This window comes from Heptranchias perlo, chromosome 44 (genome assembly GCF_035084215.1).
Source record: "Heptranchias perlo isolate sHepPer1 chromosome 44, sHepPer1.hap1, whole genome shotgun sequence".
Lineage (NCBI taxonomy): Eukaryota > Metazoa > Chordata > Chondrichthyes > Hexanchiformes > Hexanchidae > Heptranchias > Heptranchias perlo.
Genome location: NC_090368.1, coordinates 1,948,161 through 1,965,153, shown reverse-complemented (window position 1 = coordinate 1,965,153; position 16,993 = coordinate 1,948,161). Strand labels below are relative to the sequence as shown.

General features: G+C 52.9%; 1 protein-coding gene across 1 annotated transcript in view; it reads left to right on the top strand.

Annotated features, from left to right (window-relative positions):
• The window catches only part of LOC137306571 (atrial natriuretic peptide receptor 1-like), a 37,787-nt gene extending 21,390 nt beyond the window's left edge, over nt 1–16,397 (top strand). Inside the window, exons 14-22 of the mRNA XM_067975855.1 lie at nt 1,064–1,216; nt 8,469–8,637; nt 9,492–9,638; nt 10,995–11,118; nt 13,070–13,138; nt 13,608–13,782; nt 14,206–14,304; nt 14,841–14,932; nt 16,001–16,397. Of these exons, the coding sequence (XP_067831956.1) occupies nt 1,064–1,216; nt 8,469–8,637; nt 9,492–9,638; nt 10,995–11,118; nt 13,070–13,138; nt 13,608–13,782; nt 14,206–14,304; nt 14,841–14,932; nt 16,001–16,063 (1,091 nt within the window). The 3' untranslated portion in view covers nt 16,064–16,397. The remainder of the gene's footprint in view (nt 1–1,063; nt 1,217–8,468; nt 8,638–9,491; nt 9,639–10,994; nt 11,119–13,069; nt 13,139–13,607; nt 13,783–14,205; nt 14,305–14,840; nt 14,933–16,000) is intronic.
• Nucleotides 16,398–16,993: the final 596 nt, after the last annotated feature.

Sequence of the window (16,993 nt, the reverse complement as noted above, 5' to 3'; positions counted from 1 at the left end):
AAGCTTAGGGCACAGACAAGCGTCGGGATATCCCGTAAGGAACTCAGGAGAAACTTCTTTACCCAGAGAGTGGTGAGACTGTGGAACTCGCTCCCACAAGGAGTGGTTGAGGGGGAATAGCGTAGATGGATTTAAGGGAAAGCTCGATGAGTACATGAGGGAGAAAGGAATATGCTGATAGGGTGAGATGAAGTAGGGAGGGAGGAGGCCCGTGTGGAGCATAAACGCCGGCATGGACCAGTTGGGCCGAATGGCCTGTTTCTGTGCCGTAGATTTGATGTAATTCTATGTATCCCCTGTCCCGCTGGCTCAATTATTAGACACACTCTCCAGATATAGGACTGAGCAACACAGGCCAGGGAAGTGTGCGTGTTAAGTTATTTGGGACAGTTTCTGGACCAGCGAGGGATAAACCAGCCGGGGCTCCCACTGCTGGACACTGTCCAGTGCCCCTCGCCGGAGACTTCATGTCACCCGGAGGGCAGGATCAGGCTCAGCAGTGACGCTGTCCACACCATCGCTCGCTATCTGGGCTCACATGTGAAAACTGGCCACTTGAGTGAGGTACTGGAGGGCAATGGTTGTTTAAGGTTATAGGGAACCAGGGCTGGTAAATGGTTAAGATACAGATCAGCCATGATCCGTGTGAATGGCGGAACAGGCTCGAGGGGCTGAATGGCCTCCTCCTGCTCCTATGTTCCTACTGTGTCCCCCCCAGCGAGAATCAGCTCCTTCAGCAGAGGGTGGGGTCGGAGAAAAGATCGGAATTGCCCAGATGAGAAAAGTCCAAGAGTTTGCTTACGTCCGTCCTGGTAGCCGTGTGATCCAATGAGAATGGAGCTGTTAACTAATCATTGCGATCAATCTCCAGCAATGGGTTTCCAACAGACCGAGACACACGGGGAGGAAAACCCACACACTGTTTCCCAAAATGTTCTTTTCTGGAAGGAATCGATCTAGTTTGCATTTGCAGATCCCACTTGCTCCCAACATCTCACTGAGCATGGAGAGAACCAGCACAAACTATTTTGTCCGATTGCTAAGTGTCAGTTTCCTGTGACAGAGAAACTGTGGACAGCCCCAGAGATTCTGCGAATGGAGAGTCCCTCCACGGGCACTCAGAAGGGGGACGTGTACAGCTTCGGGATCATTCTGCAGGAGATCGCACTGCGGAACGGAGCCTTCTACATCGAAGGGACAGAGCTCAGTCCCAAAGGTAGGACAGTGTTAGCCGTGTGTGACTGAGAGGCTCCCTTAGCCCAGAACAGAAGGTCAGGAATAGGGAAAGGCCTTTAGGTGGAACGGACCCATCCGTTCTGTGATACATCAAGCTCACTTCCCCCCTGACTCATCAATCCCACCTACCCACCCCCCCATATCCCTCAATCCCACCTACCCACCCCCCCCATATCCCTCAATCCCACCCACCCACTCACCCCCATATCCCTCAATCCCACCTACACCCACCCATATCCCTCAATCCCACCTACACCCCCCCATATCCCTCAATCCCAGCTACCCACTCCCCCATATCCCTCAATCCCACCTACTCACCCCCCCATATCCCTCAATCCCACCTACCCACTCCCCCCATATCCCTCAATCCCACCTACACCCCCCCATATCCCTCAATCCCACCCACCCACCCCCCCCATATCCCTCAATCCCACCCACCCACTCCCCTTATCGTTCAATCCCACCTACCCATGCCCCCATATCCCTCAATCTCATCTACCCACCCCCCATATCCCTCAATCCCACCTACCCACCCCTCCATATCCCTCAATCCCACCTACCCACTCCCCCATATCCCTCAATCCCACCTACCCATCCCCCCATATCCCTCAATCCCACCCACCCACCCCCCCATATCCCTCAATCCCACCTACACCCCCCCATATCCCTCAATCCCACCCACCCACCCCCCCCATATCCCTCAATCCCACCTACCCACCCCTCCATATCCCTCAATCCCACCTACCCACTCCCCCATATCCCTCAATCCCACCTACCCATCCCCCCATATCCCTCAATCCCACCTATCCACTCCCCCATATCCCTCAATCCCACATACCCACCCCCCCCATAGCCCTCAATCCTACATACCCACTCCTCATATCCCTCAATCCCACCTACCCACCCCTCCCATACTCATTAATCCCACGTACACACACCCCCATATCCCTTAATCCCACATACCCAGCCCCCCATAGCCCTCGATCCAACATGATCGAGTTCAATGTAGTGTTTGAAAGGGAAAAAAGTGAGTCAGCTGCTAAGATTCTAGGCTTGGGTAAGGCCGACTTCAATGGGGTGAGACAGAGACTGTCCACAGTAAACTGGGCAAATCTGTTAATGGGTAAAACGACTGATAATCAGTGGGAAATGTTTAAAGAAATATTTAACGAGATACAGAACTGGTTTATACCCATGAGGGGCAAGAACTCTACTTGCCAAAAAAAACAGCCATGGACAATTAAAGAGGTAAGGGACAGTATAAGACATAAGGAAAGGGCATACAAAAAGGCAAAAAATGGCACAGATCCTGGCGAATGGGAAAGATACAAAGATCAACAAAGGGTCACAAAACAGATAGTAAGAGCTACAGAAAGAGAGTACGAAAAGAAACTCGCAAGGGATATCAAAACCAATACGAAGAACTTTTATAGTTATATTAGGAAAAAGAGGGTGGTCAGGAGCAGTGTTGGCCCCTTAAAAACTGAAAGTGGGGATATTGTCATTGACAATGGGGAAATAGCGGACATGTTGAACGATTACTTTGCGTCAGTATTTACAGTCGAAAAAGAGGATAGCACGCCGGAAATCCCAAGAAAACTAATATTGAATCGGGGACAGGGACTCGATAAAATTAACATAAGTAAAGCAACAGTAATGAAGAAAATAATAGCACTAAAGAGTGACAAATCCCCAGGACCAGATGGTTTCCATCCCAGGGTTTTAAAGGAAGTAGGTGAGCAGATTGCAGATGCCCTAACTATAATCTTTCAAAGTTCACTAGATTCAGGAACTGTCCCTCTAGATTGGAAAATTGCACGTCACTCCGCTTTTTAAGAAAGGAGAGAGAGGGAAACCAGGGAATTATAGACCAGTTAGCCTAACATCTGTTGTGGGGAAAATGCTGGAGTCTATAATTAAGGATAGGGTGACTGAACACCTCGAGAATTTTCAGTTAATCAGGAAGAGCCAGCATGGATTTGTGAAAGGTAGGTCATGCCTGACAAACCTGATAGAATTTTTTGAAGAGGTGACTAAAGTAGTAGACAGGGGAATGTCAATGGATGTTATTTATATGGACTTCCAGAAGGCATTTGAAAAGGTCCCACATAAGAGACTGTTAGCTAAGTTAGAAGCCCATGGAATCGAGGGAAAAGTACGGACTTGGTTAGGAAGTTGGCTGAGCGAAAGGCGACAGAGAGTAGGGATAATGGGAAGGTACTCACATTGGCAGGATGTGACGAGTGGAGTCCCGCAGGGATCTGTCTTGGGGCCTCAATTATTCACAATATTTATTCACGACTTAGATGAAGGCATAGAAAGTCTCATATCTAAGTTTGCCAATGACACAAAGATCGGTGGCATTGTAAGCAGTGTAGATGAAGGCATAAAATTACAAAGCGATATTGATAGATTAGGTGAATGGGCAAAACTGTGGCAAATGGAATTCAATGTAGGCAAATGTGAGGTCATCCACTTTGGATCAAAAAAGGATAGAACAGGGTACTTTCTAAATGGTAAAATGTTAAAAACAGTGGATGTCCAAAGGGACTTCGGGGTTCAGGTACATAGATCATTGAAGTGTCATGAACAGGTGCAGAAAATAATCAATAAGGCTAATGGAATGCTGGCCTTTATATCCAGAGGACTAGAGTACAAGGGGGCAGAAGTTAAGCTGCAGCTATACAAAACCCTGGTTAGACCGCACCTGGAGTACTGTGAGCAGTTCTGGGCACCGCACCTTCAGAAGGACATATTGGCCTTGGAGGGAGTGCAGCGTAGGTTTACTAGAATGATACCTGTACTTCAAGGGTTAAGTTACGAGGAGAGATTACACAAATTGGGGTTGTATTCTCTAGAGTTTCGAAGGTTAAGGGGTGATCTGATCGAAGTTTATAAGATATTAAGGGGAACGGATAGGGTGGATAGAGAGAAACTATTTCCGCTGGTTGGGGATTTTAGGAGTAGGGGGCACAGTCTAAAAATTAGAGCCAGACCTTTCAGGAGCGAGATTAGAAAACATTTCTACACACAAAGAGTGGTAGAAGTTTGGAACTCTCTTCCGCAAACGGCAATTGATACTAGCTCAATTGCTAAATTTAAATCTGAGATAGATAGCTTTTTGGCAACCAAAGGTATTAAGGGATATGGGCCAAAGGCAGGTATATGGAGTTAGATCACAGATCAGCCATGATCTTATCAAATGGCGGAGCAGGCACGAGGGGCTGAATGGCCTTCTCCTGTTCCTATGTTCCTATGTTTCTATACCCACCCCCATATCCCTCAATCCCACCTACCCACCCCCCATATCCCTCAATCCCACCTACCCACTCCCCCCATATTCCTCAATCCCACCCACCCACCCCCATATCCCTCAATCCCACCTACCCACCCCCCCATATCCCTCAATCCCACCTACCCACCCCCATATCCCTCAATCCCACCTACCCACCCCTCCATATCCCTCAATCCCACCTACCCACCCACCCATATCCCTCAATCCCACCTACCCACCCCTCCATGTCCCTCAATCCCACCTACCCAACCCCCCATATCCCTCAATCCCACCCCCCCATATCCCTCAATCCCACATACCCATCCCCCCATATCCCTCAATCCCACCTACCCATCCCCCATATCCCTCAATCCCACCTACCCACCCCCCATATCCCTCAATCCCACCTACACCCCCCCCATATCCCTCAATCCCACCTACCCACCCCTCTATATCCCTCAATCCCACCTACCCACCACTCCATATCCCTCAATCCCACCTCCCCACCCCCCCATATCAATCCCACCTACCCACCCCCCCATATCCCTCAATCCCACCTACCCATCCCCCCATATCCCTCAATCCCACCTACCCATCCCCATATCCCTCAATCCCACCTACCCACCCCCCCATATCCCTCAATCCCACCCACCCACCTTCTCACCCTATCCCTCAGAGGAAACTTGCTGACAATGTGTCCTTAATGATTAGGATTTAGGGCGAGTGAAGTCTCCATTTTAATCAATTGGAAATGACTCAAAGTGCTTCCAACAGTGAGTTAGATTAAAGTCCAGGGACTGTTGTTATGTTGGCAAACATGGCAGCCATTCTGGGCCAGGAACTAACTATAAACAGCCATGAGGTGATGGGCCAGTTAGTCTGTTTCAAGTTGATGGATAAATATTGGCCCAGGACACTGGAGAGAACTCCCCTGCTCTTCTTCAAATAGTGACCACCTGAGAGGGTAGATGGGGCCCTTGGTTTAACATCTTATCAAAAAGCTTGACAGCCATACTGCAGTTACACAGGGCCTCTTACTGCAGTTATACTGCTTGGTGAGACCACATCTGGAGTATTGTGTGCAGTTTTGGTCACCTTACCTAAGAAAGGATATACTTGCCATAGAGGGAGTGCAGCGAAGGTTCACCAGACCGATCCCTGGGATGGCAGGATTGTCGTATGAGGAGAGATTAGGTCGGCTCGGCCTGTATTCACTCGAGTTTAGAAGAATGAGAGGGGATCTCATTGAAACAGAAGATTCTGAGGGGACTCGATAGGGTAGATGCTGAGAGGATGTTACCCCTCATGGGGGAATCTAAAACTAAGGGGCATAGTCTCAGAATAAGGGGTCGCCCGTTTAAGACGGAAATGAGGAGGAATTTCTTCTCCCAGAGGGTCGTGAATCTTTGGAATTCTTTACTCCAAAAAGCTGTGGAGGCTGAGTCATTGAATACATTCAAGGCTGAGTTAGACAAATTTTTGACCAGCGAGGGAGTCAAAGGATATGGAGAAAGGGCAGGAAAGTGGAGTTGAGGTAAAAATCAGATCAGCCATGATCTCATTAAATGGCGGAGCAGGCTCGAGGGGCCGAATGGCCTACTCCTGCTCCTATCTCTTAAGATCCTCTCTTATGATCTCATTGAAACATATAAAATTCTGACAGGGCTAGACAGACTGGATGCAGGGAAGATGTTTCCCCTGGCTGGGGGGTCCAGATCGAGGGGTCACAGTCTCAGGATACGGGGTAGGACATTTAGGACTGAGATGAGGAGAAATTTCTTCACTCAGAGGGGGGTGAACCTGTGGAATTCTCTCCCACAGAAGGCTGTGGAGGCCAAGTCACTGAATATATTTAAGAAGGAGCTGGATAGATTTCTAGACACAAAAGGCATCAAGGGGTATGGGGAGAGAGCGGGAATATGGTATTGAGATAGAGGATCAGCCATGATCATATTGAATGGGGGAGCAGGCTTGAAGGGCTGAATGGCCTACTCCTGCTCCTATTTTCTATGTTTCTAAGCCTACCTGTGAGTAACGCCAGACGTGGCTCAGTGGGTAGCACTCTCCCCTCTAAGCCAGACGGTCGCGGGTTCAAGTCCCAACTCCAGAGACTTGAGCACATAATCCAGGCTGACACTTCCAATGGCAGTACTGAGGGAGTGCTGCACTGTCAGAGGTGCCATCTTTCGGATGACACGTCAAACCGAGGCCCCGTCTGCCCCTCTCGGGTGGACGTAAAAGATCCCACGGCCACTATTTCAAAGAAGAGCAGGGGGGAGTTCTCCCCGGTGTCCTGGGGCCGATATTTATCCCTCAACCAACATCACTAAAAACAGATGATCTGGGTCATTATCACATTGCTGTTTGTGGGATCTTGCTGTGCCCAAATCGGCTGCCGCGTTTCCTACATTACAACAGTGACTACACTTCACAAAGTACTTCATCGGCTGTAAAGCGCTTTGGGACATCCTGAGGTTGTGAAAGGCGCGATCAAAATGGAAGTTCGCTCCTCATCATCTGTGGGAGATGGATTGAGTGCAATACTTGTTGAGACTTTTCATCTCCAGGGGTCCTTCCTATCATTTGCCAGAAGCAGCTGGGCTTTCATCGAGCGTTTTATTTCTGTGGCAGATGAAGGGAGGGCTCGACTGTGAACGACTGCAGAGACACGTCAGACAGGGCCTCAGGAGCTGAGGCCTCACAATTAAATCCAGAAAGTTTTTTTTATCACTTTTCCTTTTACCATCAACAGCAGCCAGATTAAAAAATATTGTGCCCATTAGTCCCCTGTTCTTAAAGTGTCACTGGGTACTGCCTGGGGCAGCAGCTGTCTCACATTTAACCAAAGGATGCATTGCCCTTTTAAGAGGAAGAAGCAGCGATTGAAATATAAAAACCCATTTGGAAAATAAATTAGAAAGGATCAGAAAAATCGTTAAAAGAAAATAATGTTCCACAGGAGGAGATGTAACCGTATCAATACAAATGAAACGACTCCGAAATTGTTGTATAAAATGAGTTGAGCTGGAAATTATTTTTCTTGTTATTTTACAGTTGAATGTTCTTGTTCTCTACACCTCCCGTCCATGAGGAACGAGCCCACCCACCTTATATGGTACAGGTTCCACAGACACTGACTCTCACTGGGGTACAGGTTCCACAGACACTGACTCTCACTGGGGTACAGGTTCCACAGACACTGACTCTCACTGGGGTACGGGTCCCACAGACACTGACTCTCACTGGGGTACGGGTCCCACAGACACTGACTCTCACTGGGGTACGGGTCCCACAGACACTGACTCTCACTGGGGTACGGGTCCCACAGACACTGACTCTCACTGGGGTACGGGTCCCACAGACACTGACTCTCACTGGGGTACGGGTCCCACAGACACCGACTCTCACTGGGGTACGGGTTCCACAGACACTGACTCTCACTGGGGTACGGGTCCCACAGACACTGACTCTCACTGGGGTACGGGTCCCACAGACACCGACTCTCACTGGGGTACGGGTCCCACAGACACTGACTCTCACTGGGGTACGGATCCCACAGACACTGACTCTCACTGGGGTACGGGTCCCACAGACATTGACTCTCACTGGGGTACGGGTTCCACAGACACTGACTCTCACTGGGGTACGGGTTCCACAGACACTGACTCTCACTGGGGTACAGGTCCCACAGGCACTGACTCTCACTGGGGTACTGAAGTGTCGGCCTGGATTACGGGCTCAGGTCTCTGGAGTGGGGGCTTGAATCTTCCGACTTCGAGGTGAGAGAGCTCCCCACTGAGCCATGACTGACACCCAGTCCGCACTCGAGGCGACAGGGCCAGACAGTCGCTCTGGTTTCCCCAGTTGTCGGTGCTGCACTTTAAAATCGCACGGGATCCCCAGCCGGTTGAGTGACGTTCTGGTTTCTTTTTTGGCCCCCCCCCCCCGACCCCGTCAGAAATTATCGAAAAGGTAAAGGGGAATCAGCGACCGTCCTTTCGGCCCAGCGGGGGCCTGGGCTGCCAGGTGGAGGAGATCAGCTTGCTGATGCAAAGGTGCTGGGCAGAGGACGTCATCGAGAGGCCCGACTTCAACCAGATAAAGATTCTCCTGCGGAAGTTCAACAGGTGGGTCGCAGCCTGCGCTGTCCAATTTACTCCCCTCCCTCTCCTGCCTGCGCTGACTCTCGCTCGGGGCCACTGCCCTGCGGGTGCAGCATTCCCCGCGGTACCTCAGTCGGGTCACCACCCTTCACAAGGGACCCTCCCGGCTGGGAAGGTGGACCATTCAATTCGATCACGGCTGATCGGTACCTCGACCCCATTTCCCCGCCTTGGCCCCATTTCCCTCAATACCCAACAAAGATCTATCCATCCCGGTCTTGGAAGCCCCAATTGACCCCCAGAATCCACAGCATTTTTGGGGGAGAGAGTTCCAGATTCCCACTCCCCTTTGTGTGAAGAAATGCTTCCTGACATCACCCCTGAACGGCCTGGCTCTAATTTTAAGGTTCTGCCCCACCTTGTTCTGGACTCTCTCCCACCAGAGGAAATAGTTTCTCTCCATCGACCCCATCGAATCCTTTAATCATCTTAAACACCTCGATTAGATCACCCTCTGCACTCGAGGGAATACAAGCCCGGTCTGTGCGACTTGTCCTTGTAAACTTAACCCTTGGAGCCCCGGTATCATTCTGGTGAATCTGCGCTCTTTCCAAAACCAATATATTCTTCCTAAGGTGCGGTGCCCAGCACTGTACACAGTGCTCCGGGTGTGATCCAACCAGGTGTTTGTAGAGCTGTGGCAAAACTCCCTCCCCTTTATATTCCAGCCCTCTAGTTATAAAGGCTAACATTCCATTGGCCTTTTTGATTATTTTTTGCACTGCGTTTCAGTGATCTGTGTACATGGACCCCTAAATCTCTCATGGCCCTCCGCTGTTCCTGGCTTTTCACCGGTTATACTCAGATCTGTTCCGCAGGGAGAACAGCTCCAACATTCTGGACAACCTGCTGTCGCGGATGGAGCACTACGCCAATAACCTGGAGGAGCTGGTGGAAGACCGAACCCAGGCCTACCTGGAGGAGAAGCGCAAAGCTGAGGCTTTGCTTTACCAGATCCTGCCGCAGTACGTATCACGTCGTACTGGGCTATCTGTTTATAATTGTTATCCGTTCTGGGGATGTGGGCGTCGCTGGCGAGGCCGGCATTTATTGCCCGTCCCTAATTGCCCTTGAGAAGGTGGTGGTGAGCCGCCTTCTTGAACCGCTGCAGTCCGTGTGGTGACGGTTCTCCCACAGTGCTGTTAGGAAGGGAGTTCCAGGATTTTGACCCAGCGACGATGAAGGAACGGCCGATATATTTCCAAGTCGGGTTGGTGTGTGACTCGGAGGGGAACGTGCAGGTGGTGTTGTTCACATGTGCCTGCTGCCCTTGTCCTTTTAGGCAGTGGAGGTTGGGGGTTTGGGAGGTGCTGTTGAAGAAGCCTTGGCGAGTTGCTGCAGTGCATCCTGTGGATGGTACACACTGCAGCCACAGTGCGCCGGTGGGGGAAGGTGTGGGTGCTTAAGCTGGTGGATGGGCTTCCAAACAAGCTGACTGTTTTGACCTGGAGAATCCAGCCTCTCCTTCTCGCCGTGCCGCCCTTTTGGGGGGAGAAGGCATAGACTGTCATATTTAGTTTGTACTAGTTCATCTCCCATGGCATTGCTCGTGGTTGCTGGTACATGTTTGTTGTGACAGGCTGAGCGAGGTTCTAGCGCCACCTCTGGAGCAAGTAAGAACAGCGGGTGTTGCCATTATCGGATCGTTGAAGGCACGGCTGCCAATGGGGGGGGGGGCGGCGGAGGCAATCGGGCACGCACAAGAGGCCAGAATTGGAGGAGTGCAGGGATCTCGGAGGGTTGTAGGGCTAGAGGTTACAGAGATAGGGAGGGATGAGGACATGGTGGGATTTGAACACGAGGATGAGAATTTTAAAATCAAGGCATTGCCGAACCAGGAGCGAACGTAGGTCAGCGAACACAGGGGTTGTTGGGTGAACGGGACTTGATGCGAGTTAGGATACGGGGCAGCAGAGTTTTGGATGGTCTCAAATTAACGGAGGGTGGAAGGTGGGAGAGCATTGGAATAGTCGAGTCTGCAGGTAACAACAGCATGGCTGAGGGTTTCAGCAGCAAGCTGGGCTGAGGCAGGGGCTCAGTGATGCCCAAATGTGACAGGGTCCTGGCTACAGGCCCATCGAGCAGCCCCAGTGCACCGGGAGTGTCAGGTGTGCTTTGTGGGGTTAACGTTCCCTCCTGGACAGAGGCGGGCAGCCATTAGCTGCCTCTCCTGCAGAGCCGGAGAGCCTGTGGGGTCCCTGGGGAACTAAGGGCCAAAGGGCCATTGCACCTCCCCGCACTGGGACCACACACCACGGGTGGGAATGACCCTTCACCTCCAGTGTCGATGACCTCGCCATGACCTGACGTTTTGTTCCCAGCTCCGTTGCCGAACAGCTGAAGAGAGGAGAGACGGTCCAGGCCGAAGCCTTCGACAGCGTTACCATCTATTTCAGTGATATCGTGGGGTTCACGGCAATGTCTGCGGAGAGCACCCCGATGCAGGTAACCAGCACATCGCCAGACTAGGGCCGCTGACTCTTTAGCTTCATTCTCGGGGCGCTGTCTGGGGCGCTGTCTGGGGCGCTGTCTGGAGCGCTGTCTGGATCACTGTCTGGAGCACTGTCTGGGAGCTGTCTGGAGTGCTGTCTGGGGCGCTGTCTGGAGCACTGTCTGGGGCGCTGACTGGAGCACTGTCTGGGGCACTGGCTGGAGTGCTGTCTGGGGCGCTGTCTGGGGTGCTGTCTGGAGCACTGTCTGGAGCGCTGTCTGGAACACTGTCTGGGGCGCTGTCTGGAGCACTGTCTGGAGCGCTGTCCGGAGCACTGTCTGGGGCGCTGTCTGGAACACTGTCTGGAGCGCTGTCCGGAGCACTGTCTGGAGCGCTGTCTGGAACACTGTCTGGGGCGCTGTCTGGAGCACTGTCTGGAGCGCTGTCCGGAGCACTGTCTGGAGCGCTTTCTGGGGTGCTGTCTGGAGTGCTGTCTGGGGCACTGTCTGGAGGACTGTCTGGAGCACCGTCTGGAGCACTGTCTGGGGCGCTGTCTGGAGGACTGTCTGGAGCGCCGTCTGGGGCGCTGTCTGGAGTGCTGTCTGGGGCACCATCTGGAGCACCGTCTGGGGGACTGTCTGGGAAGCTGCTGGGCGGCGGGGGTGGGATTGATAACAGAACACTGAGCTATGGTAACCGGGACTTGTTACCACTGCAGTTCTGGAAGCTTCCGGGTGAATGGCCGGCCGGTCCAAGCTGCCAATAGCAGTGGAAAGGTGGGGGAGAATCGCGCTGTTGGTGGCCCGTTAATGGTGGGGGAGAGTGGGGTCACTGCTGCGAGCAAAAACCCGGGAGAAACATCAGAGGGGCTTTAATAAAAAATTGGTGTGTTTTTTTAAATTTTCTTTGAACATTTTTGTTTATTAAATATAGAAATATTGGAGATGGGGGGAAAAAGGCTGTTTGACTGAAAGGCAAGAATCATCCAATTGGGTAATGAAGAGTCTTTTCGCTTTCCGATTGGCCGTCAGGACGGACGTGTCCGGCGACCAATGGTGGAGTGTGGAGGCGGGGCTTCTTGAGGATGAACGTGTCGGGCGACCAATGGTGGGAGTGTGGAGGCGGGACTCCGTGAGGATGGACATGTCGGGCGACCAATGGTGGGAGTGTGGGGGCGGGACTCCGTGAGGATGGACATGTCGGGCGACCAATGGTGGGAGTGTGGGGGCGGGACTCCGTGAGGATGGACGTGTCGGGTGACCAATGGTGGGAGTGTGGAGGCGGGACTCCGTGAGGATGGACATGTCGGGTGACCAATGGTGGGCGTGTGGGGGGGGGGGCGGGACTCCGTGAGGATGGACATGTCGGGCGACCAATGGTGGGAGGGTGGGGGCGGGACTCCGTGAGGATGGACGTGTCGGGCGACCAATGGTGGGAGTGTGGGGGCGGGACTCTGTGAGGATGGACATGTCGGGCGACCAATGGTGGGCGTGTGGGGGCGGGACTCCGTGAGGATGGACATGTCGGGCGACCAATGGTGGGAGTGTGGGGGCGGGACTCTGTGAGGATGGACGTGTCGGGCGACCAATGGTGGGAGTGTGGGGGCGGGACTCTGTGAGGATGGACATGTCGGGCGACCAATGGTGGGCGTGTGGGGGCGGGACTCCGTGAGGATGGACATGTCGGGCGACCAATGGTGGGAGTGTGGGGGCGGGACTCCGTGAGGATGGACGTGTCGGGCGACCAATGGTGGGAGTGTGGGGGCGGGCGATTGGAGGCAGGTGGTCATGTGATGAAACCTCCAGGAATATGTCCAACCAGAGTTGGCGACCCCGGGTGAGGGGGTCCCTGCCCAGTATCAGGGCCGTTATTAACCACACCAACCGCAGTCCGGCTCGGGACACATTGGATAGTTCAGGGTTCGGGTGACAGCCCGCCAGTAACCTACACTCTGATTCGCTGCAGGTCGTGACGATGCTCAACGATCTCTACACCTGTTTTGACGCCATTATCGACAACTTTGATGTTTACAAGGTAAATCTCAACACTCCTTCCAGTCCCTTCCATTTCCTTTCCATCCTCTCTCTCTCTCCCTCACTCTCTCTCTCCCTCCCTCACTCCCTCGCTCCTTCCCTCTCGCTCCCTCACTCTCTCTCTTTCACTCTTCCTCTCTCCCTCGCCTTCTCTCCCTCCCTCTCTCTCTGTATCTCTCGCCCTCACTCTCCCCCTCTCTCTCTCTCTCCCACACTCTTCCTCCCTCACTCTCTCTTCCCCATTCTCTTCCTCCTTCCCTCTCTCTCTCTTTCTCTCTCCCTTACTCTCTCTCTCCCTCACTGTCTCTCACTATCACTCTCCCTCTCTCTCTCCCTCACTGTCTCTCACTATCACTCTCCCTCCCTCCCCCTCCCTCTCCCTCCCTCCCCCTCCCTATCAATCCCCCCCTCTCCCCTCTCTTTCTTTCTCTCTCTCTCTCATACTCTCTCCCTCTCTCTGCCGTGCCCAGGTTGAGACGATCGGTGATGCCTACATGGTGGTGTCCGGTCTGCCGGTGAGGAATGGGAAGCTCCATGCGCGGGAGGTTGCCCGGATGTCATTGGCCCTGCTCGAAGCGGTTAAAACCTTCAAAACCCGCCATCGCCCTGACCAGCAACTGAGGCTGCGGATCGGAATTCACACCGGTACGGAGCGCGTACCCGCCGTGCACTGGGGGGGAGCGCGTACCCGCCGCGCACTGGGGGGGGAGCGCGTACATGCCGCGCACGGGGGGGGGGGAGCACGTGCCCGCCGCGCACGGGGGGGGGGGAGCGCGTACCCGCCGCGCACTGGGGGGGAGCGCGTACCCGCCGCGCACGGGGGGGGAGCACGTACCCGCCGCGCACTGGGGGGGAGCGCGTGCCCGCCGCGCACGGGGGGGGGGGGAGCGCGTGCCCGCCGCGCACTGGGGGGGAGCGCGTACCCGCCGCGCACGGGGGGGAGCGCGTACCCGCCGCGCACTGAGGGGGGGGAGCGCGTACCCGCCGCGCGGACAAGGGAGCGCGGACCTGCTGCGCGGACTGCCTGAGCTTGCGAGCCCCACCATTAACCCTACTTTCTGTCCCCAGGGCCGGTGTGTGCTGGTGTGGTGGGGTTAAAGATGCCTCGTTACTGCCTGTTTGGAGACACAGTGAACACAACCTCTCGCATGGAGTCCAACGGTGAAGGTATCGCAACATTCCCCCCCCACCGTCCTGTGTGTTTATTGTCACTGTCTTGTTTGAGGAAAGAACTTGCATTCCCATCACACCTCTCACGACCTCTGGACGTCCCAAAGGGCTTTACAGCCAATGAAGTACTATTTGAAGTGTAGTCACTGTTGTAATGTAGGAAACGCGGCAAACTATTTGTGCACAGCAAGATCCCACAAACAGCAAGGAGATAAATGACCAGATAATCTGTTTTGTTGATTTTGGTCGAGGGATAAATATTGGCCCAGGACACCGGGGAGAACTCCCCCTGCTCTTCTTCCAATAGTGGCCGTGGGAGGGGCAGAGGGAGCCTCGGTTTAACGTCTCATCCGAAAGACGGCACCTCCGACAGTGCAGCGCTCCCTCAGTACTGCACCGGGAGTGTCGGCCTGGATTGTGGGCTCAAGTCCCTGGAGTGGGGCTCGAACACACGACCTTCTGACTCCAAGGCGATCTGGAGCAGCTCCAGAGGAGACATCTCCTTTAACACTGCCTCATTTATTTCTCTCCAGCCCTGAAGATCCACGTATCATCAGCCACAAAGACGGTGCTGGAGGAGTTTAGCTGCTTCGAGCTGGATTTGCGAGGAGATATTGAAATGAAGGTAAAGCTCACCTTCACTGTGGGAACTCCTTGTGACACAAGGGTCAGAGGTTGGTCGGTGGGGCTCATTGGTTCAACAAGCAGCAGTTGTACGTTCACCGTTACATCTTCTTATTTTATTGTCATCTATTTTTGTCAGTGCCCATCTGGTGCTGGGACTGGAACACTTTCCCACTCTTTACACCCAGTGTCAGCATCCGATACACCCAGCACTCCCAAATCAGGTACAGAGTAACGCTCCCTCTACACTGTCCCATCAAACACTCCCAGGGCAGGTACAGCACGGGTTAGATACAGAGTAAAGCTCCCTCTACACTGTCCCATCAAACACTCCCAGGGCAGGTACAGCACGGGTTAGATACAGAGTAAAGCTCCCTCTACACTGTCCCATCAAACACTCCCAGGGCAGGTACAGGGTTAGATACAGAGTAAAGCTCCCTCTGCACTGTCCCATCAAACACTCCCAGGGCAGGTACAGGGTTAGATACAGAGTAAAGCTCCCTCTACACTGTCCCATCAAACACTCCCAGGGCAGGTACAGGGTTAGATACAGAGTAAAGCTCCCTCTACACTGTCCCGTCAAACACCCCCAGGGCAGGTACAGCACGGGTTAGATACAGAGTAAAGCTCCCTCTACACTGTCCCATCAAACACTCGCAGGGCAGGTACAGCACGGGGTTAGATACAGAGTAAAGCTCCCTCTACACTGTCCCATCAAACACTCCCAGGGCAGGTACAGCACGGGTTAGATACAGAGTAAAGCTCCCTCTACACTGTCCCATCAAACACTCCCAGGGCAGGTACAGGGTTAGATACAGAGTAAAGCTCTCTCTACTAAAACAATAACTCTGCCACCATGTCAGACATTTAATCAGCCTGCGAATCCTTCTACACTGTTCTCCAAGGCGTAAATACGAAAAACAAACAAAACGCAGACTGGGTACCGAACCGTTGGACCTGAGTCCTGCGAGTTTGTGGCTGCTCTGGGCGAGGCTGCAACCTGGCAGGGTATCGGGGGAGCTGTATGTGTGTGCGGCCCAGTATTGAACCTCGTCCTCTTGTTTTTCAGGGTAAAGGGAAGATGAGGACGTACTGGTTGCTGGGGGAGCGGTCTGTCAGCAGCAGGGGCTGACGGGCCAGAGCTAACCTTATCCCCGCCCTCCCTCTTTCTGTTTCCTGTGCGCCCGTACCGATGATCTCTCCGCTCCTGGGATGTAGGGGAATCCTCTTGCGGGACTTTGCCTAATTTCCAGTCCGGCAGAGCGACTTTCCAGGAGCGTCATGTTCCCGACTCTGCCGGTGTTAACCCGGAGCAGGCGGAGGGGGAGAAGTCCATGCTCGGTACTGAGTCTTTGTTGCTGGATTGGATCTGTCGTCAGTTGTGACTCTTTGTGTTCTGCTCAGTGACCTTACAAGTGGCACCTGTTTACTTTATTGATATTAAAACCAGAAATGTGAAACTGTCAGTGAAGTCTCTCCTCGTGCCTCCTTTCTCTCTCTCTTCCTCTCTGACCCCCCGTCTCCTGTCTCCCTCCCTGTGTCTCTGTCACGCCAACCTGCACCCACCCCCCTCTCTCCCTCTGTCACTGTAATTTGTCCTTTTCACCATTCTCTGTCTCCCTGTCTACTGGTCTGTTTAATTAATAGTTAGAGAGAGATTAACGGCAATTGGTTAGAGAGAGATTAACGGCAATTGGTTAGAGAGAGATTAACGGGAATTGGTTAGAGAGAGATTAACGGGAATTGGTTAGAGAGAGATTAACGGCAATTGGTTAGAGAGAGTGATTAAGAGCAATTAGTTAGCAAGAGATTAAGAGCAATTGGTTAGAGAGAGATTAACGGCAATTGGTTAGAGAGAGATTAACGGGAATTGGTTAGAGAGAGATTAACGGGAATTGGTTAGAGAGAGATTAATAGCAATTGGTTAGAGAGTGATTAATAGCAATTGGTTAGAGAGAGTGATTAACAGCAATTAGTTAGAGAGAGATTAACAGCAATTGGTGTTTAACAGCACTACTTGATATTTAGGGGATTCTTTGGAGATATTTTGGGCACTATTTGA